The 25,382-nt window shown below is 39.7% G+C and overlaps 1 protein-coding gene across 1 annotated transcript in view; it reads right to left on the bottom strand.

Moving 5' to 3' along the window:
* The window catches only part of SMLR1 (small leucine rich protein 1), a 190,643-nt gene extending 177,271 nt beyond the window's left edge, over positions 1–13,372 (bottom strand). Inside the window, exons 1-2 of the mRNA XM_027080535.1 lie at positions 13,244–13,372; positions 7,954–8,065 (exon numbers count right to left, since the gene is read on the bottom strand). Of these exons, the coding sequence (XP_026936336.1) occupies positions 7,954–8,065; positions 13,244–13,372 (241 nt within the window). The remainder of the gene's footprint in view (positions 1–7,953; positions 8,066–13,243) is intronic.
* Positions 13,373–25,382: the final 12,010 nt, after the last annotated feature.

Consider the following 25,382-nt stretch of genomic DNA (forward strand, 5'->3'; position numbering starts at 1 on the left):
TGACCGACGTGGCTGTTCTGTGAAATTACGTCCAACTGGAGAACACCGCAACTTGGCCCTGTCAGGCCAGTGTCTAGTAACACTAAGGCCTAAGTGGTAATGCCAGGCTGGCTTCTGACTGCCAGGGTCTGCTTTGCTCTTTCTCAGAGTCCATAACCAAAGCTTAGAATCACTCAGGTCCGAGTCTGTGTCCCCACGACCCTGGCCTTGAGTAACTTCTCGTGAATGTGCTCCGGGAGTGTTGGTTGGGATTGATTTCTCCTTTCTCTCTGACCCCAGGGTGGCTTTCGGCTGAATAATCAGAAAATCTTTTTTTAAAAAAATCTAATTTTAAATCTACTTGGGAAATAAAAAAAATTAGTAAAATAAGTTTTCTTGGTTCCAAATATACTGCTTTTCAGCTTAGTTGTCTTAATTAGCATAATTTACCAACACTAAAAATAATTTCTAGAACAAAAACCTCTGAATATAGATGCAAAGAGAGCTTTTGTCCTCCTTATTTTAGAAATCAATTCCCCACTATTTCATTATAAAATCTTTAAAAGACCATGATGAAATACTGATACTGATTTATATACTGAACTATTTCCTTATTATTGTCCATTAACCATTTGCAATTCCTACCATGAAGTACAGTACTGGGGGCGGGGTAGGGGAAACATTTCCCCCTTGATTTCAAGCTCAACCTTCTTCTAAGATTAGCCTTGGGCATAACAGATTAAAAAAACCATCTCCAAGGTAACCTTGAGAGAAACAATGATCACAGTTTATCACATGGTTGCCATTCAGAAAAGAACTCTGATGGCAGAGGTCATTCATTCACCAAATCATTAATTACTTAATTTAATGTGTATTTGTTGAATTCCAAATCTGAGCCAAATTTAGTGCTCTGTACTGGAATGCCAGTGGTGAGCAAGGACAAGCAGGGCCCCTACTCACATGGAGTTTTCTGTTGAGTAGGTGAGACATGAATCAAACATGCAAATTGTAAACAGAAGTCCTCTGATTTTTAAAAAAATTTATTTTATTGAAGTATAGTTAATTTACAACGTTGTGTTAATTACTGCTGTACAATAAAGTAATTCAATTATACATATATATATTCTTTTCCATTATGGTTTATCACAGGATATTGAATATAGTTCCCTGTGCTACACAGTAAGACCTTGTTGTTTATCCATTCTATATATAATAGTTTGCATCTGCTAATCCCAAACTCCAAATCTATCCTTCCCCCACACCCCACCCCGCTTCTTGGTAACCACAAGTCTGTTCTCTATGTCTGTGAGTCTGTTTCTGTTTCGTAGATAAGTTCATTTGTGGCATATTTTAGATTCCTCATACAAGTGATATCATACGGTATTTGTCTTTCTCTTTCTGATTTACAGAAGTCCTCTGATTGAAGGGAACTGGTTTTCATGAAAGTATGTAACAGCAGGACTTGAATTAGATGGACTTTCAGGAAAGGCATTACTCGGGAAATGATCCCAGAGCTAAGAAAGAGGGGTAAGTGAGACAGTCAGGGGAAGAGGGAGAGGAGGATGGCTATAGAATGTTCCAGACAGAAGAAAGAATAGCGACCAGACTTCTGGGCAGGTATGAGTGGAGCTTGTGTCTTATATTGGGTTCCTTGGAAACAGACTCTGGGATGGAGATTTGCGGTCAGCTGTTTATTGGGAGTGCCCTCAGGAATCACACTTGTAAGGAGGTGAGGCAGGCTGTGGAGCTGGGGTGACCCCTCTGAACTGCCTCAGATTGAACCCCTGCACCCCCTGTGGACCTTCATCCCCAAGGTGGAGGGTGGGAGCTTAGGCGAGCCTGCAGAGGGCAATTCCCAGCATGAGACGGAGCGGTGGACATTAGCAAGCCACACCCTGGGAGCCGGGGAAGAGTGCCTCAGACCTGGAGGAGGGGCCGGTAGGATGCCACAGCCTTCACTGCTGCTGGCCCCATGAGGCTCTGCTGCTGGACATCAGAAAGCTGGAGGGAGAGTGAGGGGTAGGACAGAAGTCGGAAGGGTGGGCAGGAGCCAGACTACAGAGGGCCTTAGAAGCTGTCTGAGGGATTTCAGACTTTATCTTAAGAGCTAGTGAAGGGAATCAGAAGGACAAGGGATGGACACAGCTTCAGGCCGGTAATGCAAGTCCCCGGCAATGCGATCCCCATAAAGTGCAGTGTAGCTGTCCCGTATGTTTCTGCCTCGTTTCAAATGGACTCAGTGGCCTCTACACTCAAGGACACCCATTTCAGCCCTCCCAGTTGTTCTCTTTCAAAATTCCCAACTCAGAAGCAAGGTAGAAATATAAAAGAAAAAAGTGAGATGGGGGTGAAAAAATGAGGAATATTTGTGACTGCGGGCTGAAAGATACTTGTTCCATCTAAAGGTATTCAAATTCAAATGTTTCAAAAAGCTGTGCAAAACATGTTCGATTTTACTGGCTATTTCCCCACTGGCTGTTGAATGTAATATGTAGTATAAGAAGTCCATTTCCTTAATGACACATAAAGCGTGTTACTGTGTGAGGCTGTCATAATTGGTGTCAGTTGACCACGTTTAGTTAGAAAGATTCTGTTTCATATGTAGGTAGCTATATTCTGGACCTCTACAATCCCTAAACCCCTAAACTCACATGAAAAGGACTTTCATAATACAAACCAGAAAAATCAAGTTGGTTTAGTAAAACCACATCACAGGCTTGATAATGAGATATCAAGAATGTACACTTTGTGTGTAGATGTCAGTCAAATCTGGATGCAATTACTATGAATCATTCTTTATGCTCTAATGCTCTAGTTATGTGATCCTTCAGGAACTCCCAAGAAGCGGCAGAAAAGATTCTTACTCGGATCCTTCCCCTGGAAAGATGAATCATGGTAATTCATAAAAACCATGGCGAGCTCTTGCCTGAGAGTTTAATAGCGTTCCCTTTAGTCAGTTGCTGTAAGAATCTAATTTTTAGCCTATTCATTTGTGAAAAAGGTCAGTGTAATTTCCTGATATCTCCTGTGGCCTCCTCCAGACTGAGTTGTCTTCCATATATAACATGATGCTGGGGGTGCCGTGCTGCATAAAGGTAATGCTCTGAGGTGTTTTCCCCACTGAGTGATGCTACATAGGCCAGATTCACAGGTACAAAACCACATCTGGATGTCATTCTAGACCTTCATCTCTGTCTCCTCACAATCAATCATTTAATCAATCAGCAAGTCTGGCAAGTTCTACCTCTTAAGTGACTCTCTTCTCCCCATCTCTTCTGCTATCACCATTGACAAATCTACCACCATCACCCCCTGGTTTGACTCCTGTACCACCCTCATGACTAGTTCTCTAGTCTCCTGTACCCCTCCAGTTCAGCTGGGCAGTCTGCAATTGATTCTCCCAGAGTTTATTCCCCCAAATGCAAAGTGATCAGGTACTCCCCTTGATAAAACCCCTTTAGGAGCACGTGTCGCCCTATTTAGCCTGTTCATAAACCACTCACCGCTCCTATCTCCCCACACAACTCTGGTTTCCATGTTGCATAGAAGGAGACTCTTCCATTGGTCCTTAGGAAAAGTCTTTCAAATGGTAATATAGCCTGGTTACGATAGGCAGTTTTTCCAGTTGGAAGCTTGTAGGAATGATTACTCTTCAGAGGAATAGTCATGATTATTTCAAAGTCATAGTTAATATCTCCCCTTTGCATTTTTGAGAATAGAGTGCATCATTTCCCATATGCAAAGGCCTGTTGAAACTGTGTTATAATTCAGCAGACCTTGATATTGTATTGTATTTTATTGATAATTACAAAGATAACTAAAATAAAACACCTAACCCTGGTGTGACTAGAATCTATTTGTGAGACAGAGACTCCTAAAAAACTAATTACAATTGCAACTAATTCTGTATTTAAAGTATAATGAAATGGTACGGGAAGAACACAATCCATTCTGACCAGGGTACCAGGAAAGATAGCATTGGATCTGGGTTTTGGAGCAGAATGAGTATATTCTAGGTGAATAGAATCACAGCAAAGGAGCTCTTCCAGGAATAGAATCTTAGGGGCGCTATGCAATCGTTTGGCAGGAGGACAGGATGATGGAGAGTCAGAGTGGGAAATGGGTTTGGGAAGATGAATTAAAGTTAAAGGATGGGGATTTTAAATGCCATGTTAAGGATTATATACTTTACTCCATAGGCAACAGAGAGGTTTTGAAGGTTTTTGAGCAGATATGACTTATATTTTAGAAATGTTACCCAGCTGTGAAAGGGAATTTCTAGAGGCTACAGACTTGAGGCAAGATGGCAAGAACAGGGAACTAGGGCAGGGGTAACTGGACTCTAAAGAAGAAGACAGGCATGGCAGATACTGAATGTATAATTGATGAGTCTTGGCCATGGGTTGTATATGGCAGTGAGAATAAGAGAGTTGAAAATATCCTGGTGTTTCTTGTGGTTGTGGTATCCAGTCTTCAAGATGACTCCCCATGGTCCATACCTCCTGGCATTCCCGTGTTTGTGTAGTCCCCTATCAGACTGCACCAGGGTTGGTCTCTTTGGCCAATACAATATGGCAGAAGTAATGGTGTGTGACTTTCAGTATTAGGTTATAAAGTCACTGTGACTTCTGTCTTGGTTGCTCGTTCTCAGATATTTGCTCTGAGAAAGCAGCTGACTTCTAGTGAGCAGCCCTATGGATAAAGCCACATGCTGAGGAACTGAGACCTTTTGATGATAGCTGTGTGAGTGAGCTTGGAAGTCATATCTCCAACCCAAAGGAGCCTTCATATGGCTATGGCTCCAGCTCGACCACCAGCTCTGAGAGATCCTGAGCCTGAACCGCGAAGTTAAGCCATTTCCAGAATCGTGACCCTCAGAAACTGTGTTGGAGAATAAGTGTTTGTTGTCTCCAGCTGCTAAGGTTGGGGAATCTGTTACACAGCAATAGATGACTAATAAACTGGGTAACGGGGCAGACCTAATTAGCTAATATAGAAAATACGAAAAGAGGAACCAATATGCCAAGGAGATGAAACACTTGGTTTTCGACGTGTTTTGGGGTTGTGCCGTCTCTCTAAGTCTCCACTCATCTGGTATTTGGGAACAGATGTGGATTTGGAAGCCACCCACCTGGTAGAGAGTGGTGGTACTCAAACTTAAACATCCATTGTATTGCCTGGACCTGGAGGGCTTGGTAAACAGATTGCTTAGCCCTGCTTCCAGAGTTTTTGGTTGTAGGTCTGGGGCTAGACCCCAGATTTGTTTTTCTAAGAAGTTCCCGGGTGATGCTGATGTTTCTGGTCCAGAGATCGAAGTTCAAGAACCACTGGCATAGAGTGAAAACCCAAAGTGATAGCATTTATTATAACTAATAGTTCTTTCTCTGTAGTACTATATATACATCATAGAGCTAAACTATTTAGCCATTAAAGAATATGAATGTTTAAAATTATTGACCCAAATTAAGGCTGGGAACTGTTGTAGATAATTAAAAACAATGTACAAGGTGAAAAGTGCATTTCCTTGCTCTATAAGGTACATATATGTTCAACACCTCAACTATGGATTTACAGTGAACTTCTTTTTCTTTATTCCACTGTTGAATTTTACTCTTAGTTTTGTATTTATAACCTGCAAGTGAGTTTCAGTTGGACAGTGAGTACATGTGAAAAAAATCCAGAGAGAACTTTCTATAAAATATTCAATTATGGGGCTTCCCTGGTGGCGCAGTGGTTGACAGTCCGCCTGCCGATGTGGGGGACGCGGGTTTGTGCCCCGGTCCGGGAGGATCCCACGTGCCGCGGAGTGGCTGGGCCCGTGAGCCCTGGCCGGTTAGCCTGCGCGTCCGGAGCCTGTGCTCCACAGTGGGAGAGGCCACAGCAGTGAGAGGCCCGTGTACCGCAAAAAAAAAAAAAAAAAAAAAAAAAAATTCAATTATGTGCTATAGGACTTTCATATTTCTTAGATTGCTGGAATAAATCTCTGGAGATTTTGCTTCGGCAACCAGGAGGACTGATTGCATAGACCCCAGATCAAAATTGCATGGTGTAGAGCTCTGCATCTCAGCAGCTAAGGCATGACAACCAATTAGAGGTGAGGCCATTTTCATAATGAATAGCTGCTACTCAGGGATAAAGGGCTGTATTTCTTAACTCTTTTGAAAGTTTACAATGTGTACCAATTAAACATTTGATTCATACAATTAGCTAAACAAGGAGTGCTAATAAATTGATTTGTTTTCTTAATGAATTTTTTTACAAGGAGGCCCTTATGGGTTTTTTTTTTTTTTTCATGTCAAGGATTTTGGTTTAAATACCTTCTTCCTTGGCCATACAACATAGAAATGAGAGTAGAGTACATAATCTCTGCTGTTCCATTGGAGGAAGCTGATCCCTCTCTGAATTAGGTACACTGGTTTTCTAGTAACTGATCTCTTTCCTTGCCACTTTGAGATAGAATTCCAACCTGGTTGCCTGGTGACTGTGTTTATCTGGATTTCCTGCCAATGAATTCTGGGTTCTTCATGACTGGATTCCAATGCCAATCACCTGCCTTCCAACACCTTCATCTATTTCCTCTTCCTTGAGAGCTCATAGATTACACATCCTACCCACATGTGTTCTCTCCCTTACCTCCTGAACATTTCTTATAGCTGAACCTTCTAGTTTGGGACTTACCTGTAAATTCAGGTCCCTATCAACCTGTCCTTTGAATCACCCACTCCAGATATTGGTCTCATGGGCTTCTACCTACCCTTTGCTTGTTCATTTGTGTCTCACTGGACTCCTAGCTTCAACCTTCTCCAGTCTCGTTCATTCCATCACTACATAAGCCACAATATGTCCCTAGGGAAGACAGAAGAAAGAACAAGGGGAAATGTGTAGATTACAGAAAACCAAGGTCAGCTGCCCCTTGGAATGATGATGTTGCTTCACCCTGAAAGCTGAAACCTAAAACCATACTGGCATCACCATATTTGTTCTGTCATATTCATTTGTCTATAAAGAAAAGAACCCACTTCTGGTTATTATCTAAGCTCAGTGACACAATTAAAATATCTCATTTTAGCAGACATTTTCTACTAATCACTTTTACCTTTTCCCAACTACTTCTCCATACAGATAAGCTGGTCAGACTCTCAATCTGAAGTTTTGTGTTAATGTGAGCTGACAGAGGGAATGGCTGCGTCGGCCAAGTTCTCCATCAGGATATCCAGAGCATTCTTGGCATAGAACTTAGAGCATAATCATCCCCCAAAGGCAGGACAAGGAAGGCAGCTGTTTCGCAGCCACTCATTAGACTAATATATGAATGTAGCCCCCAAAAGGTCCCCAAAACCCAGGACTGGAGGGAAGCAAAACCTAACACTCAGATTCTGATGTACGTTCAGAGGCTTTATGGCTTTTGACACAATGAGCATGTAACATTACCAGCTAAAACTGTTGTGTGAGACAGCTTTGTTTTATTCAAGTATGCTACACACAGAGGTGAAAAGGTTAACTCCAACTCCCAAATTTGGCTAAAAGTCTTGCTAAAATTTCCTTGTTGAAAAAGTTCCCAACTAATTTACACAATCATCAATAGCAGCCCTGCAGGATTTTGGTCACAGGCAGCATAACTGTCCATATGATGGGGTGGAGGTAAGGGCATGTGTGTGTGTGCGTGTGTGTGTGTGTGTGTGTGTGTGTGCACACGCTTTATACTTCCCAAGTTGTCCCACAGTACTGGGGTCTTCATGGCCTATGAATGCCAGTTTTATGTAAATCTCTTCTCTTTTTAAAAAATTTTAATACAGTTTTGAAAGGTTACTTTCCATTTACAGTTATTACAAAATATTGGCTATATTCCCCATGTTGTACAATGCGTCCTTGAGACTCTCTTATAAATCTCTTCTCTTAAAAACTTCCCTTTTAATTAACCTACTTACCCTGCCCCTGCAAATAGCCAACATATCTTTAGTTACTTTTAATTACTTTCTGTGAAGAATACCATGTCTATTTTGGCATGTCTGAGTACAGTCTGAGTGACCAGCTGTCCCAGGTTGTCCAGGACTGAGGGGTTTCCTAGCGCATAGGACTCCTTATGCTAAAACCAGAAGTGTCCTGGGAAAACTGAGACAACTAGTCACCCTAGCCCTGTGATACCACTTCACGTTGGTGGGTCTTAAAGACAGATCTCAAACTATTCAGACTTTTGCCAGAGAATGTCTATTCAGTGAATCTTTCCTGAGATGCTCTCTGAAGGATCAGCCATCAGGTATTATTTGAAGTAGAGTGGTGCTTTTTTTTTTTTTTTGCCGTACGCGGGCCTCTCACTGCTGTGGCCTCTCCCGTTGCGGAGCACAGGCTCCGGACGCGCAGGCTCAGCGGCCATGGTTCACAGACCCAGCCGCTCCGCGGCACGTGGGATCTTCCCGGACTGGGGCACGAACCCGTGTCCCCTGCATCGGCAGGCGGACTCTCAGCCACTGCGCCACCTGGGAAGCCCTAGTGCTTTTTTTTTTCATGTAAAAGCCCTGGTGCTTTTACATGAAATTAACTATGAAAATACAGATGGGAAACTTCTCTCAGTTTTTTTTTTTTTAAATGAAATCAGCTTTCCATTTTTCTTGTCTTCCTCAAAAATCTCTATCTTTCATATTGACAGAATGGAATGTATATAGCTCAGCATAAGCTTAACCACCAATGAAAGAGGGCTTGAAAATACAATGGACGTATTTCCTTAGAAAAACTGCAAATATTATTAATTCTGTTTTGACTGTTCACAAATTCTAAGGCATCTTTAAGTGTCTCCCACCTTATAGCTGAAAGTTGGTGCCCTTTTACTAATCTTTCCCATTGTCCCCATGCTATAGTCCCTGACAACCATTTTTCTACTCTCTGTTTCTATAAATTTAAGTTTTGTTTTGCTTTTTAGATTCCATATATAAATGGTACCATGCACTATTTGTCTTTGTCTCTCTGGCTTATTTCACTTAGCATAATGCCCTTAATGTCCATCCATGTTGTCACGAACAGGAAGGTTTCCTTCTTTCTCATGGCTGAATATTACACTGTGTATATATATCACATCTTCTTTATCCATTCAGCCATTGACGGATGCTTAGATTATTTCCATATCTTGGCTATTGTGAATAATGGTGCAATGAAAGGGGAAGTACAGATATCTCTTTGATATTCTGTGTTCATTTTTTTGGGGGGGATATATATATACCCAGAAGAGGGAGTGCTGGATTTTATGGTAGTTCTATTTCTAATTTTTTTTTTTTTTTTTGGCTGTACGTGGCTTACAGGATCTTAGTTCCCTGACCAGGGATCGAACCTGGGCCCACGGCAGTGATAGCACCAAGTCCTAACCACTAGACTGCCAGGGAATTCCCATATTTCTAATTTTTTGAGGAACCTCCATATTGTCTTCCGCAGTGGCTGCACCAATTTACATTCCCACCAAAAAAGAGTTCCCTTTTCTCCACATCCTTGCCGACACTTATCTCGTGTCTTTTTGATGATAAGGTCTGAGGATCTAACGTAAAACATGGTGAATATAGTTGACAACTGTGTTGTATAATTGAAATTGTCAAAGAGAGTAGAACTTAAATGTCCTCACCATATATATATGTGTATGTGTGTGTGTGTATACATATATAGAAATATGTGAAGTGATGGATATGTTAATTAACTAGACGAAGGGAGTTCTTTCACAATGTATGTGTATATCAAACCACCACAACATACACTTTAAATATTTTACAATTTTATTTGTCCATTGTACCTCAATAATGCTGAACTTTTTTAGAAAAAGATCCCCCAAATGCTAACCTGGAGGGGACCTCTCACTCAAAGCATTTCCTGCTGTTTAACGAAGTAAGCCTGAACGGAAAAAAACAGTGCCAGTTCCTAGCAGATGCAAAAATATTGATATCATCCTTGAAAGAGCTGGCATCTTCAGAAAATGTCCTCCTTTTATACATATGATTGAGGAGGCTGAGTTTATTTGCATGCCAAAGAATCTATTTTTTAACACCTGCAAAATTTGTTCACTAACTAATTTATAGATATGTCTCACACTTGCACAGATCAAACCATGGTGTCTCAGTCGTCTTTATGTCACAGGGAAAAAGTAAGGCTTAAAACAGCTCCAGGAACTTCAAACAAACAAATGCATAGAAAAAGAGGTGAGATTTATGGTTATCAGAGGTGGGGATGGGGGAAGAGGGAATCAGATGAAGGTGGTCAAAAGGTACAAACTTCCAGTTACAAGATAAGTACTAGGGATGTAATCTACAACATGACAAACATAATTAACACTGCTGTATGCTATACAGAAAAGTTAAGAGAGTAAATCCTGTGTTCTCTTCACAAGAAAAAAGATTTTCTAATTCTTTAATTTTGTATCTACACCAGATAACAGATGTTCACTAAACTTACTGTGGTAATCATTTCATGATGTATGGAAGTCAAATCATTATGTTGTACATCAGTGCTGTATGTCAATTATATCTCACTAAAACTGGAAGGAAAACAGACAATAAAAACAAAACAAAATGACAACAACCAAAAACCAGTTCTGGTAACTTCACATAGAACGTTTTTATGTTCTTTCTGCCTGGAGTGTTCTTCCCCCACTTTCTCTGGAAACAAACAAATAAACAACAAGAAAAAAACCCAAACACCTACTCATCCTTTTCAGCCTAATGTCACTCTTCTGACTCTTCAAACTAAATTAGGCATCACCCTGCTCCATCCTAGTTCCTAAAACAGTGCTGTTTGCGTGTTAACTTGGGTAATAACGTTCATGTCTCCATAGGATGTACACCCTCTGAGGGCAGCAATCTCATGGATTTGGGTAATTGCTCTCTCCCCAGGACTTAACACAGTACTCAGCACATGGAGGCACTCATTCCATATTTGCTGAATAAATAAAAGAATGAAAAATCAAAATGATCAAAGATATGGGCTCCCAAAGAACAGGCAGGTTTCCACAGAATTTACTATAGATACTTGCCGTTACACATCATGATGCTTTCCTGAGAAAATGGTGCTTAACTCAAAAGGCCTTAACATTTAAATTCTAAGAAGGCCACTGTATTGAAAAGCTTTATTTTATTTCTACAAAAATGTCATAGAGTATTTAATGAAAAGCACATTGAAAAATATTTATTGCCTGTGCACTGTATTTTAATGACAGGTTAGGTGATTCCTTGACCTTCTGTGCAATAACACTGAGGGTACAGGTATCCATGAAAAAGACAAGATTAGGCTTTGGTCCTTTCGAAGCACTATTTGGGTGGCCTAGTTGACCACTTAGTGTCATGATAAGGATGCTATTAAAAGCCAAGAGGATCATCCGAATGTTCCTTTGCAGGAGAATCAGTGAATGCAGGTTCATGCCTGACAGGATAAGGGGCAAAGTGTAGCTTTTTTTTTTTTTTAACTGTTTATTTGACAACAGACTCACGCTGTGTTAACAGAAACTCAGATCACAGGCAGTACGGTCCTGATGTATTCAACATCGACAAGGTGACAGTTGAAAAGTTGCTTTTAATTATTTAATTGGATGCACTACTCTTTAAAGTAGAAATTTATAAACTAGAATTCACCCAGAAGAGAGCAATCAGGGTGATGGGGAGGGTTGACAGACTGGAAAAACTAAGGACATGCAATAGTTATATTTACACATGGTGCCAAGAGGGCAGAACTGGAATTAAGTGTTCTCCCTATCAGAGCGAAGCATATCTGTGTCATTTTAAGAAGGTACTTTTTAAGTGGCAGAGCTGTCCAGCAATGAAACCAGAGCCTTTACGAAGTAGTGAGTTCCCTACCGCAGGAAGTGTCCAAGCAGAGTCTGGATGATCTTCTAAAGAGGCCTTTATAGGAAGGATGCTCCTATTGGGCAAGAATTTAATTTACCTTTAAGATTCTTTTCAATTTTAGAATTATTCTAACATTCTAAAATCTATATGAATGCCAGGTATATAGATTAAAAAATAAAGATGGCTCATGTTAAAAAAAAAAAGGTTCCACATATAAGCGAAAAATAAATAAATAAATAAAATAAAAATAAAGATGACTCTGACCATCGGCATCTCAAACCTCTTCCATCTTAAAAAGAAAGCAAATTTTCAGATGCCCCATTTTGTTTCCTTCCCTTCACAGCTAAATCACTTACAAGAATTGACCACGTTTGCTACTACCGCCACAATTTTACCTTTCCACCCGCCACATCTCAAGCTACTGAAATCCAGCTGTGTTTGTAATGTGTCTCATTAAGGTCACCGATCACCTCCTTATTGATAAATGCACTTGAAAATGCTGAGTCATTATAACACTATCTGGGGCATTTACCATTGCTGGCCACTCCCATCTTCATAAAATACCGTTGCCTCTGGGTCTCTGCAACCTATGCTTGTGTGTTTTTTCTCCTCTTTCTTTGGCTCCCCCTCTGTCACCTTTGAGACTTCCTCTTCCTCTATCTCTACAACTTGGTATTCCTGAGAGTTCTGTCCTGTGTGCCTTCAAATTCTTACTGCACCTGCTCGCCTGGGATCTTGCAATTGTTCCTATATCTTCCGTGATCATCTGTGTGTTAATGACTCCTGAGTTTGTATCTCTAACCCAGATAATCTGTAGTCTGAGTTCCCATCCCACATATCCAATTGCCTTGGAATCTCCATCGGGGTGGCCCTCACACATTTTAGCTCTGAACTCATCTCCTTCTCCAGCATCTGCCCCTTGGCTTTCATGCCAGGTTTCGGAAATGACCCCACTACCCACCCAATTACTCAGGTTAGACACCCAGATATCTCTGTTCTATTCTTCTAACCCATATTCACCCAAGTGCCCGTTGCCTGTTCATCCCTGTATTGGTCCTCACATCCAGAACACCATCATCTTTTGCCTGGGCTGCTGCGGTAGCCGGATAAAAAAGTATCTCTGGCTCCAACTTTTCCCAACATTAGTTCACACCACAGATGGTGATTTTTCTAAATGTTCTTATGTCCTTCTCTGGCTTAAAAACCTCCAGTGGCCCCCAGTGCTCTCATGGTAAAGCATAAACTCCTTAGAATAACTTACAAGACGCCATTCTCTGGTCTCTGCCTATGCACTCCGTCTCAGCTCGTGCCTCTTTCCCACTGCAGCCTTACAGAACTTCTTTCATACACATTTTGTTCCCTTAGCCTGAACGCTCCCCATCCCTGTCCTTCCCCTAGGCTCCCCCCTCCGCCCCCGCCATTCTGCTGCTACCACTACCATGCTAACTCACCTTTCTGGCTTCACTAAACTTAGAAGTTTCTTCCTCTGGGAAACTTTCTGTGATCTCCACTCCTGCCCCTCCTACACTGAACTTTAGCAGCTCTTCAGCCTCCCAACATGCAAGCTTAGCAAGCGTCATCGTAATACATTTAAAGGGGTTACTTGTGTGTGTTCACCCCCGGGACGTTCCTTGAGTAACGATGGTCACTGTTCCTTCCAAAGGACTTAGCATAGTCCTCGGCACATCAACTATATTCTATGGCTAGCAGAGGCTAAACTTGGCTTTAAGACATGGTGTGGCACAGATAACTTCACCTCACTTCATAGGCTCTCGTGTGATACGTGGTATGGTATGTATGTAGGTGTACTAGTAGTGTTTTAGTACATGAGCATACGCATACAAATGTATGTATTTATATATTTACATATATATGTATATGTATACATACACACACACACACAATACATATACATATTGTATTCGTTTCCTGTGGCCTCTATAACAAATCACCACAAATGGGGTGGCTTAAAAACAGCAGACATTTATTCTCTCACAGTTCTGGAGAACAGAAGTCCAATAACAAGGTGTTAGCAGGGCTGTTCTCCTGCCTGAAACTCTAGATTCTAAATTCTATTCCTTGGCTCTTCCAGCTTCTGGTAGCTGTCAGCTTTCATTGGCTTGTGGCTTCATCACTCTTTTCTCTGCCTCTACCTTCATCTCTGCCTCTACCTTCATACCTCCTATACTTGGTCCTCTCCTCTGTGACTGTATTCTCCTCTGTGTGTCTTTTAGGAAAACACTTGCCACTGGATTTCGAGCTCACCTGGGTAATTCGGGATGATCTCTTCATCTCAAGATCCTTAATTACATGTGCAAAGACCCTTTTTCCAAATAAAGTCACACTCACAGTTCCCAGGGATTAAGACATATCTTTTTGAGAGCCATCACGCCACTGACAACACATATATTATCCTGATGTAACTTAAAGACACAACCTTAATATCTTTTTTTTTTCTCCTGGAAAAATAAAATTCTCTCTCTCTTAAATGTCCTGCCCTACCCTGACTCTACAAGTTGTGTGTGTGTGTGTATGTGTGTGTGTGTGTGTGTGTGTGTGTGTGCTATATACACACATATATATGCTTCTAACAGTTTTAATATATAACGTAAAAGTATGTATATGTGTAAACGTATGTGTGTGTATACACACACACACATATGTATTCTTTATTCTTGTTACTTTCCTTCAGACTAAGCTCCCCAAACACTACTGTTTTAGAGTTATTAAAAAACAACTCTTCTTCAAGATAGAATTTTAAGAAATAAAGCAGGTTGCTGCATAAATTTAGCCCCCTTTTAGTATGTTTGCTATTTAATCTACTGAAATATCTGTTCCTTCTCATTTTAAAAGAAGGAAGGACTTAGCTGGTGCCACAATTGATGTTAGAGTGTAGGTATTTCTAACTAAATAGGATCACTTTTACATGTCTGTAGGCATTTTGCATACCTTTTTTCTTCCCAACTTATATTCCCTCCATTCTATAGTTCAAGTTTAGCTAAACATATTTGCATGCAAATCTATTCCTAGACAATGTAGCTAAAAAGAAATGTTCCCAAACAGGTTCTTACATTTGTAAAAATCTTACTTTTCTTTTAGTATGAACTTTTTTTTGTTGTTGTTTGTTTGTTTTATAAATTTATTCATTTATTTATTTTTGGCTGTGTTGGGTCTTCGTTGCGGTGTGTGGGCTTCTCATTGCAGTGGCTTCTCTTGTTGCAGAGCACGGGCTCTAGGCTCATGGGCTTCAGTAGTTGCAGCACACGGGCCCAGTAGTTGCGGCTTACGGGCTTAGTTGCTCCGCGGCATGTGGGATCTTCCCGGACCAGGGCTCGAACCCACGTCCCCTGCACTGGCAGGAGGATTCCCAACCACTGCGCCACCAGGGAAGCCCCTAGTATGAACTTTTGTTTAAAACTACCAAAATGAACATTGAAACTAGACCAAATTTAAATTGGGACACATTTATACACTGCTTTTAAAATTTTACTTATAAACATGCATGTTGATTAAGATGATCACAAGCTTCTACTACATATTATGAAGAGTTGGTATCTCTATATTTAATAATGGTAACCTATAAATATAATGGAAGGCTTATACAGGCTGCATTTCTTAATTAATTCTTTGTAAGAAACACTAGGAATGATTAAGATATTTCTGAAAGTTAAACATGTTTTAAAATCTCTTTTTGAACAAAAATAAATTTAATCCTCTTTAAAGTTCTGAAGAGAGACTTAAACGGAGATGGGTAAATTAAGGCTATGGTATTTTGTCGCATAGGATTATATCCTCAAATGTTCCTTATCTTTTCCACCTTCTTTTTGATGATTCAAACTGTTGCACACTTTTCCCAGGAAGGATTTATTTTTTTCTAAAGTTTTTAGTTGTGTAAGTTCTAGTTAAAGCCGCTCAAAAATGCATAAACATTTATTGATAGCTCATATGTATTAGTTTTGCTTCTCTGGTAAATGTCTAGTAACAACACCCTTTAAATGTAATTATTTAAAATTGCTTATTATTCTGGATTGTGAGTTCTCACTCAAGAATAGACCTCCTATACTTGGTCTAGGAACATGTTGGACTGACTTCTGTTTTGATGTCATGTGGTTTTTCTTCAGCAAATTATTCCATTAAGCATCATGAATTTTTGCAAACGAGATAATGGTAGCCCTGGGGAAGAAGTGATATACTATAGAAGGAATTCTGTTATTAGAAAAAGAGGTAGCAAGAGGAAAATTATTTGAAGAATGAAAACTGTGAGGGTGTAGAGATTGATTGTGGTAGCAATGACTCTGCTTTAAAGTACTAGAGGAAATTAATTAGGTAATCTTTGGGGTAGGTAGATTTAGTCTTTAAATATAACAATGTGAAAAAAATCTCTAGAAGAAAAAAAGAGTAAAACTTTCTTAGGATGTTCAAGTGTCAAAAAAGATTCAACTGCCTTGTTTAAAAACTAACATTAAGAAGTCAGTAAAGGTAACATACCTGTGTTATTACTTTGTGGATTTATAAATATCCTTAGGTAAAGTTTATGTATAAATATATAGTAACCTTGTAGGTTTATTTCATTTCATCTCATACGGATACTATCTTAGCTTTCTTGAAATATGTTTTAATAATACAACAATATACAACGTTGTAAAAAACCTTTTATTCAATTCTGGATCTTAGTTGTTTAGAACAAAAGTTTTACAGGACAGAGATCTGTATAGTCTATGGCATAAAAAAAATCTGTTTACTTTGTGGATCTAGAAAAAATAAGGATATAATATTGAACTGTCTACATAAAATGCAGAGCAAATTTTCATCTAAAGGGTACATTTCACTTATTGTTCAGCTACCAAATCAGTGTAAGAAATAATTGATGTCGTGCGTGTCAGAGTTTCCAGGCATTGCACAAGGGCTCATCTTTGATTTTCACTCACAAAAGAGACAATGTGAGTAGATATTACAAAGAAATCACTGATAGGAGAGGTTGACAAAGAATATGGGATTAAAGAATTTATTAATGAAGGGATAATTTTTAGAGCTTCTTCTTCATTTCTAACTATACAATAGAAAAAACCCTTCAAAATGTGAGTCATATGCTATTTTCAATACAAGTGCTCCTTTGCAGTTGGTAGCTTAGTAGCTTTGGCTAGGATACGAGGCGTGTCCGGCATTATTAATGGTTATTCTATCAGATGATAAGTGTACCCCATTGTTTCGCACTGTGCCTAACACAGAACAGACACTCAAGAAATGTTTCTTAAATGAGTAAACAAATAAATCCTTTCCCTTCCTTCCTGCTAACTCCCTCCAACTCTACCTCAACCCTCCATCTGAGAATGCCAGCAGGCAGCCAGCGAAGGACCAGGAGACTCACTCAGCCCAGTGCCTTGAGCCCTTTCTAGTTGTGCTGAGATTTGCTTAAGGGTTTTTAAACCAGATAAGTTCTAGGAATTTATAATAAGTTACGGCGGTTTTGTTCAATCACTTGGTGTTCAGTAGAGCAAAGAGGTACTGAAACATCTGGATCACTTCTACTCAACATCTGTGGATAAGCTACAGTCACTGCTGCCTTTGTGCCCTTAAGTTCTTCTCAGAAGTTTTATTTTCTACCTTTGTTCACCCCTCTGCCTCATCCTGTGACTGTACCATAGTCTCCCACATGAGGTCATGCCAGACAGAGATTGTCACAATGGGAGGCTCATTGCATTTGAGGGGAATGGCTACAACACAACCTCTCTGATTCAGGTCAATACTTACCTATCCCCGTTTGCTAGCTGGCCAGAGCACATAGCTAAAGTGACAGAAAAAAATGCACTGACTTCTTAGCCTAGCTAGGAAGCTGAAGAGCAGGAACTTTTACCCACATTGTTCCTGTGCTCGCTGTGGTCGCCATGTGCAATGTGTTCTCTGTGAAGAATGTAGCTATTTTCCAGTCTTTGCCTCTGTCTTACCCACCACAGTGCCTTTGATGCCAGGTTATAATTACTGAGCTTCTTCACACAGTCTTTCACCACGCTGTCCTATGCTTTCCACCCTTTCATCACTTTTAACCCTAGAGTTCTCATATCCTGTTGAACCGTGGGCCTCTAAAGAGATCACAGTTTGAGACCATCAACCATCTGAAGACATTTATTTAGCATTTAAAATGTGCAGGGTATAATATCGGGTGTGGTGAGAGAGATCCCAATCTCCAGAAATCTTTCAGTCTCAGAGGAGAGAAGAACCAACAAAAGTAACAATCTAACAGATGGTCTCTCTGTTGGCCTCCTGCTCTCTGGCTTCAAACCTTGCCTGTACCTTTCTTATCTTCCAGAACCTTTTTTTTTTTCTTTAAACTATTCACCTACGTTCCTTGTTTCATCGCCAGATTTTCTTAAGGAGAGACAGTATAATATCAGGCTTGACAGTACAGATGTTGGATTTAGGCAGAATTAGGTTTGGATCTTGTGTAATCATAAACTGTCCTTTGTATTTCAAAGACCTTCACCATACCAAGACTTAAAATCTACGGATTACTTTATGGATAGAGGATGGGATCAGCTCTTTTGTATTCAAAGGATTAAAAAAGAGAGTCTGAAGGACCTGAGGGAAGAGTGGGGTGCTCGGTTCAAGTTCTTTGCTCCCTCTGGCTTGTGGGTGAAATTGTGTGTACTCTGGAGAAGGGAGCAGACATGGTGGGCATCCTGAGCTGGGGCCAGGGCAGAGTGGATTTACCGTGGCTTCATCTGCCTCTGTGTTTCCAGTGCCTACTCTCAAACTCCAGAGATCTTACCTGTACCCTAACCACTCCACACAACCGATTCTTGCCATGAGCCGTTGTCCTGTCCTAAGTCGAAGTGTGTGCGCTCTTCATAGTTTGGTCTTCCTCTCTCCACTCTTCTCTTACCATATTATCTTCCTTAGAAATCCCTTTTACTCTTAGGTAGTGGGGCCAGACTTGTAATGTTCAATGAGTGACTGACACAAAGTGAAACCACCCAAATTGTCCTTAGTCAAGAAAATGATGAATGAAGGCACAAAGGGTAGAATCAACATTAAACAATGGTTCTCAACCAAGAGTGTGTATTAGAATTACTTGGGAAACTTTGGCTGAATATACAGGCCACCTCGTGATCAGACCCCCCAGGAAAGTGATCTAGGCATGCGTATTTTCACAAAGCTTCCCAAGAAATTCAGAAGCATGCTTCTGGTTAGAACTGCTGGTCTAAGAGAATTTAAGCTCCTATTTAATCTACTTTTATCCCTTATTTGAAGTACCCTGAATTAAAGTTTATGCCCAGTGAACTAAAGAAATACTTTTGGATGACCAATCAGGATTGTAAAGTGGCTGAAACGAAGGGTGATAGAAATAACTGAAAGGGCTTAATATGGGGAGGAAAAGGATTAGAAAGACAAAGCTTTGTTTTTGTCACAAAAATCAGACTGCATGAATTGTGCAGGAGGAATAAAAAGGTTTACAAGAAGTGTAAAGGTATTGTCAACCAAACATCAATGTCAAATGAACTAGTCTTAAAGAAGTACACTTTTAAGGGTCAGTGTTTTATATAACAACTTTGAGAGCCAGCTGTTTGTTTTGAATTTTAATCAGGAGCAGACTGCTTGCGTTTTAGGTCACGGCACACTTAACTCATCCTAGAATCTGCCTGTATAGGTGCTTCTTGCCAGATCTCATCTACATGTGAATATAATACAAAGCAGCTAGAAAAGTATGTGATATCTTCAAATACTTGCAGTCTGCATGGTATATGAAATACACCTTAGACTGCCAAGTAGGATAAGTAAATGGTTATTACAGGAAGATTTCTGACTCAACATAGCTAGCAGTTAGAGCTGTCCAAGCCCAGAATGAACTTAAGCCCGAGGCTTTTAGTTGGGTGGCAGTGAGGGTATAAAAGCTGTGGCTGTAAGAAGACTCACGGGGGTGGGTGAGAGTACGGAATGTTGCATCGTTTGGACTCCAGCATGGAGTCTGGATCGCGGGTCGGAGCAGGAGATGTGGTTGCTCTACCTGAGTGCCTTCTTTCAGAACGGTCCTTTTACAGATTTTAAGAGGCCAAAGATCTTTTCTATAAGCTTTCTGATGGTAAAACCAGTCTATGTCCTGACCTCCAATGAACCTTATAATTGTGAGAACCTACAATTCCTAGATCCTGAACCTTGAGTACCAACTCCCGTCTCTTGCTCGGCGCTCTCTCTCTCTCTCTCTCTCTGTCTCTCTCTCATCTCCAAATGCCCAAGTCTGTATTTTCCCGGTTTATACGTCACAGATATAGACATGTAGATTTCAAATGACATATGTAGATTTCAACGTCACTTTTATTCACCAACATAAGAGCAAAAGCTTGCTTTCCCGTAAGTGTGTAAATTGAGTGGAATGGAAAGCCTTTACCAACATCAGGAAAGATTATTTATTGTTTCTTAATCTACGAGGCCTCTGAGTCTGTTAGAGTGGGAGATTAACCCATCAGCAAGGAATTACTGTTAGCAAAGCTGTCTTACTTGTCACACAAATCCCTGATCTCTGCAGGGTTTGATAATTTATTTTGGAGTTGACGAGCATGTTTTCTGGTAGAGGTTGATCTCTGTTTACAATTAAATACATTTCTGATGATCAAGGTGTAAAACAAAGATCTGTAAGTACTCAGTATTTTCCTTCTCATTGTCAAAGAAGTATTTCCCCACAAGAAATAAAAGGATCTGTTGTGCAGAGAAATTCACTTTTAAGGCTCCAAGCGTCAGCTCAAGAAGCATTCCATCCTTGCCAATATTCATTATATTTAATTCTCCATAGACCCTGAATGCAAGGCTAGTAGAAGGAACACATGAGAATCAGGAACACAGAGCTCAAATCGTAGCTTACCTTTTTTTTTTTTTTTAAATCGCATGACTTTAGTTAACTGCTCAGCTTCCTCAGCTTAAACACCTACTCAGTAGTACTGCTGTGAGGATTAAATGAGATAAAGTGTGTAAAGCCCTTAGATAGGTGTTTGGTAGTTGAAATTTTGTCTGCTTTCTTTTGTCCCTCCTTTATTGCATGGTCGACTCCATGATGGGTTATTATTTCAGGTATTGAGGTCTGGAGAATCATATAGACATAATTCCTAGATGACTTAGGCAAAGTCTGCAGTATCTGATTTATATGTGTTATAGAGCCCTTCAAACAATTCACTGCCCTGTGGTTTGGAGACACTGCTGACTGATAATATTCCAGGACCTCAAACCTGATTAAAACAAACTATACAGACGTGTGTGGTACTTCCCAAGCTACCATGGATGTTCCTTGACTACTAACATGACAGGGTGTTCGAAGACATTGTGTTCAAAACCTAGCTCCTGATACATCAGCCACATCCCTGTCACACTTTAATCCCAAAGGCAAATCCAAACCTGTGTAAGGGAATAGGTACAAATGTAGTTCCTCACTTTAGAAGTAGTTTGGTTCTTCCCATTCCTTTTATTGCTACCAAATTTTTTCATTTAATTAATTTTCTAAATTTACTTTAAAACACAGTGCCCAAGTCAGAAATGCTGCAGAGCAAAGAGAGTCAAATAGCCCTATAAAGTTTGTTAAACCAAACCCAGCAGCCCTTCAATCTCAGTTTCCATTTCCTGCTCCTCAGAGACAGACTCTTTCACTTCTTTTCATTGATTAATTCGGCATTTATTTCCAAATCTTTACATTAAAAATAGGATCTAAAAGATTTTAGGAATAATGTATTACTACTTTCTATGCAAGATAAGACTTTTCTTCCTCCTAACACATAAATCTCTTCACCTGCCAGTACGGATATACAGAATTGGATTATATTCATATTCAGTGTTTTCATTATTGTGAACACATAGATGATGTTGAGGGTTGACCCATATGCCATACTAGGATTATTCCTTCTTTGTGAACTTTCTTTGGCTTGTTTTTTCACTCTTTTTAGACTCTCATTTTTCCAAACTGGTTCCCCCCTGCCCCACCACCGACCCATTTGTTTTGGCCACTATTTTCCTAATTTGAGGCCATCCTCCAAATCCACTCCTATTTAAGAGCAGGGCAGTAGAATGCTAGAGGGATATAGAGCTTGTTAACTCTGTGCTTCAGTGTAGAAGGTTCTGGTTGGGACATTCTTTTGGGAACTTGGATGTCTGTATTCTTAAATATTTTTTTTCTTCAGATAACCAGATTACTGGAACAATTCTCCTGTAGTCTCAGGCCGAATGTATGTATACTCTTCTGCATGTAACTGTCACTTAATCCTCCTGTTTCCTTATAGCCTGGCTGCCTCAACTGAACCTGGTGCTCCCCAGACCAAAAACTTTATGTTTTTATCCTCTCCAGAGAAGAAATCTTCAGGCCTCTGTTGGGTGCAGAAGAGAAGTTAGCCTCCCTACAGATATTTAGGGTGCAAAACAGGCTGAACATTTAAACATGCTTATTTTTTGTATATAATGGTGTTTTAATAAATTTTAAATTTTATATTATAAAAAATTATATAAATTTTAATTAAAAAGTGGTTTTAATTTCCCATTATATTTAAAAGTATTAATTCTTCTTTAAATATGTGTATCTTATATTATTTTTTCAACTTGTAAAAATTTCTATTTCCTATAATCCTATAATGTTTGGAAGAAAACATCTTGGCTTCCTTTTTTTTTTTTTTTTTTTTTTTTGGTGTGCGGGGGTCTCTCCTTTTTTGTCCTCTCCCGTTGCAGAGCACAGGCTCCGGACACACAGGCTCCGCAGCCACGGCTCACGGGCCCAGCCGCTCCGCGGCATGTGGGATCTTCCTGGACCGGGGCACGAACCCGTGTCCCCTACATCGGCAGGCGGTTGGCTTCCTTTTGAGGCTAAACGAACCAAACCACAGTAAAATTGTAGATTACACAATATACATTAATTAAAGAGCATGGAAGCTACTGTTTTCCTATTTATTAGCATCTTGCGTTATTTCTATCTTAATGATATAATGAAGCCTGATATACATTAAGGTTAACTTTAGAGACAGTCGGAGTTTATTTTGACTTGATTTCTTTGTTTTAATTTAATTTTTATTTTATATTGGAGTATAGTTGATTTACAATGTTGTGTTAGTTTCAGGGGTACAGCAAAGTGATTCAGTTATACATATATCTAGTCTTTTTCAGATTCTTTCCCCATGTAGATTATTAGAGTATTGAGTAGAGTTCCCTGTGCTATACAGTAGGTCCTTGTTGATTATCTATTTCATATACAGTAGTGTGTATATGTTAATCCCAACTTCCTAATTTTATCCCTTCCCACACCTTTCCCCTTTGGTAACCCTAAGTTTGTTTTCTACGTCTGTGAATCTATTTCTGTTTTGTAAATAAGTTCATTTGTATCATTTTTTAGATTCCACGTATAAATAATATCATATGATATTTGTCTTTTTCTGTCTGACTTATTTCACTTAGTATGATAATCTCTAGGTTCATCCATGTCACTGCAAATGACATTATTTTATTCTTTTTTATGGCCAAGTAATATTCCATAGTCTATATGTGCCACATCTTCTTTATCCATTCATCTGTCAATGGACATTTAGGAAATGTCCATTGTTTACAATAGCCAAGACAAGGAACTCCATGTCTTGGCTCTTGTAAACAGTGTTGCAATGAACATTGGGGTGCATGTATCTTTTCGAATTATGGTTTTCTCTGGATATATGCCCAGGGGTGGGATTGCTGGATCATATGATAGCTCTATTTTAGTTTTCTAAGGAACCTCCATACTTTTCTCCACAGTGCCTGTACTAATTTACATTCCCACCAACAGCATAGGAGGGTTCCCTTTTCCCATACCCTCTCCAGCATTTATTATTTATAGACTTTTTGATGATGACCGTTCTGACTGGTGTGAGGTGATATCATTGTAGTTTTGATTTGTATTTCTCTAATAATTAGCAATGTTGAGCATCTTTTCATGTGCCTTTTGGGCATCTGTACTGACTTGATTTCTTTTTAAAATGTTTTCTCAGTTTCACTGCAAGATAAATAATTTATTCAAAGTACAACATACTATATATATTTGAAGTAGGGCTTTACACCTTTTATCATGTACTCTTTCTTGAATGGTAATGTTTTGAAACATTTACTTATGTATGATTCTACTGAAGCATTATGGAGTACCTTCATTGTATGTAGGAACTGTTTATATTTTCAAACATAGAACTATAATTCATAATATACATATCTTTTAAAGACGTGTTTTTGAATGCTTGTACTCATAACTGCTCTCTTAGCTGATAAAATCTTCATTTTATTTTTTTAAACATCTTTATTGGAGTATAATTGCTTTACAATGGTGTGTTACTTTCTGCTTTATAACAAAGTGAATCAGTTAGACATATAAATATGTTCCCATATCTCTTCCCTCTTGCGTCTCCCTCCCTACCACCCTCCCTGTCCCACCCCTCTAGGTGGTCACAAAGCACCGAGCTGATCTCCCTGTGCTATGCGGCTGCTTCCCACTAGCTATCTACCTTACGTTTGGTAGTGTATACATGTCCATGCCACTCTCTCACTTTGTCACAGCTTACCTTTCCCCCTCCCCATATCCTCAAGTCCATGCTCTAGTCGGTCTGTGTCTTTATTCCTGTCTTACCCCTAGGTTCTTCATGACATTTTTTTTTCTTCTTAGATTCCATATATCTGTGTTAGCATATGGTATTTGTTTTTCTCCTTCTGACTTACTTCACTCTGTATGACAGTCTCTAGGTCTATCCACCTCACTACAAATAACTCAATTTCATTTCTTTTTATGGCTGAGTAATATTCCATTGTACATATGTGCCACATCTTTATCCATTCATCTGTTGATGGACAGTTAGGTTGTTTCCATCTCCTGGCTATTGTAAATAGAGCTGCAATGAGCATTGTGGTACATGACTTTTTTTTTTTTTTTTTTAACATCTTTATTGGGGTATAATTGCTTTACAATGGTGTGTTAGTTTCTGCTTTATAACAAAGTGAATCAGTTATACATATACATATGTTCCCATATCTCTTCCCTCTTGCGTCTCCCTCCCTCCCACCCTCCCTATCCCACCCCTCCAGGCTGTCACAAAGCACCGAGCCAATATCCCTGTGCCATGCGGCTGCTTCCCACTAGCTATCTACCTTACTACGTTTGTTAGTGTGTATATGTCCATGACTCTCTCTTGCCCCGTCACAGCTCACCCCTCCCCCTCCCCATAACCTCAAGTCCGTTCTCTAGGAGGTCTGCGTCTTTATTCCTGCCTTACCCCTAGGTTCTTCATGACATTTTTTTCCCTTAAATTCCATATATATGTGTTAGCATATGGTATTTGTCTTTTTCTTTCTGACTTACTTCACTCTGTATGACAGACTCTAGGTCTATCCACCTCATTACAAATAGCTCAATTTCGTTTCTTTTTATGGCTGAGTAATATTCCATTGTATATATGTGCCACATCTTCTTTATCCATTCATCCGATGATGGGCACTTAGGTTGTTTCCATCTCCGGGCTATTGCAAATAGAGCTGCAATGAACATTTTGGTACATGACTCTTTTTGAATTTCGGTTTTCTCAGGGTATATGCCCAGTAGTGGGATTGCTGGGTCATATG

Source organism: Aethalodelphis obliquidens, unplaced genomic scaffold (genome assembly GCF_003676395.1).
Source record: "Aethalodelphis obliquidens isolate GAN/ISIS:26980383/991018 unplaced genomic scaffold, ASM367639v1 scaffold3, whole genome shotgun sequence".
NCBI lineage: Eukaryota > Metazoa > Chordata > Mammalia > Artiodactyla > Delphinidae > Aethalodelphis > Aethalodelphis obliquidens.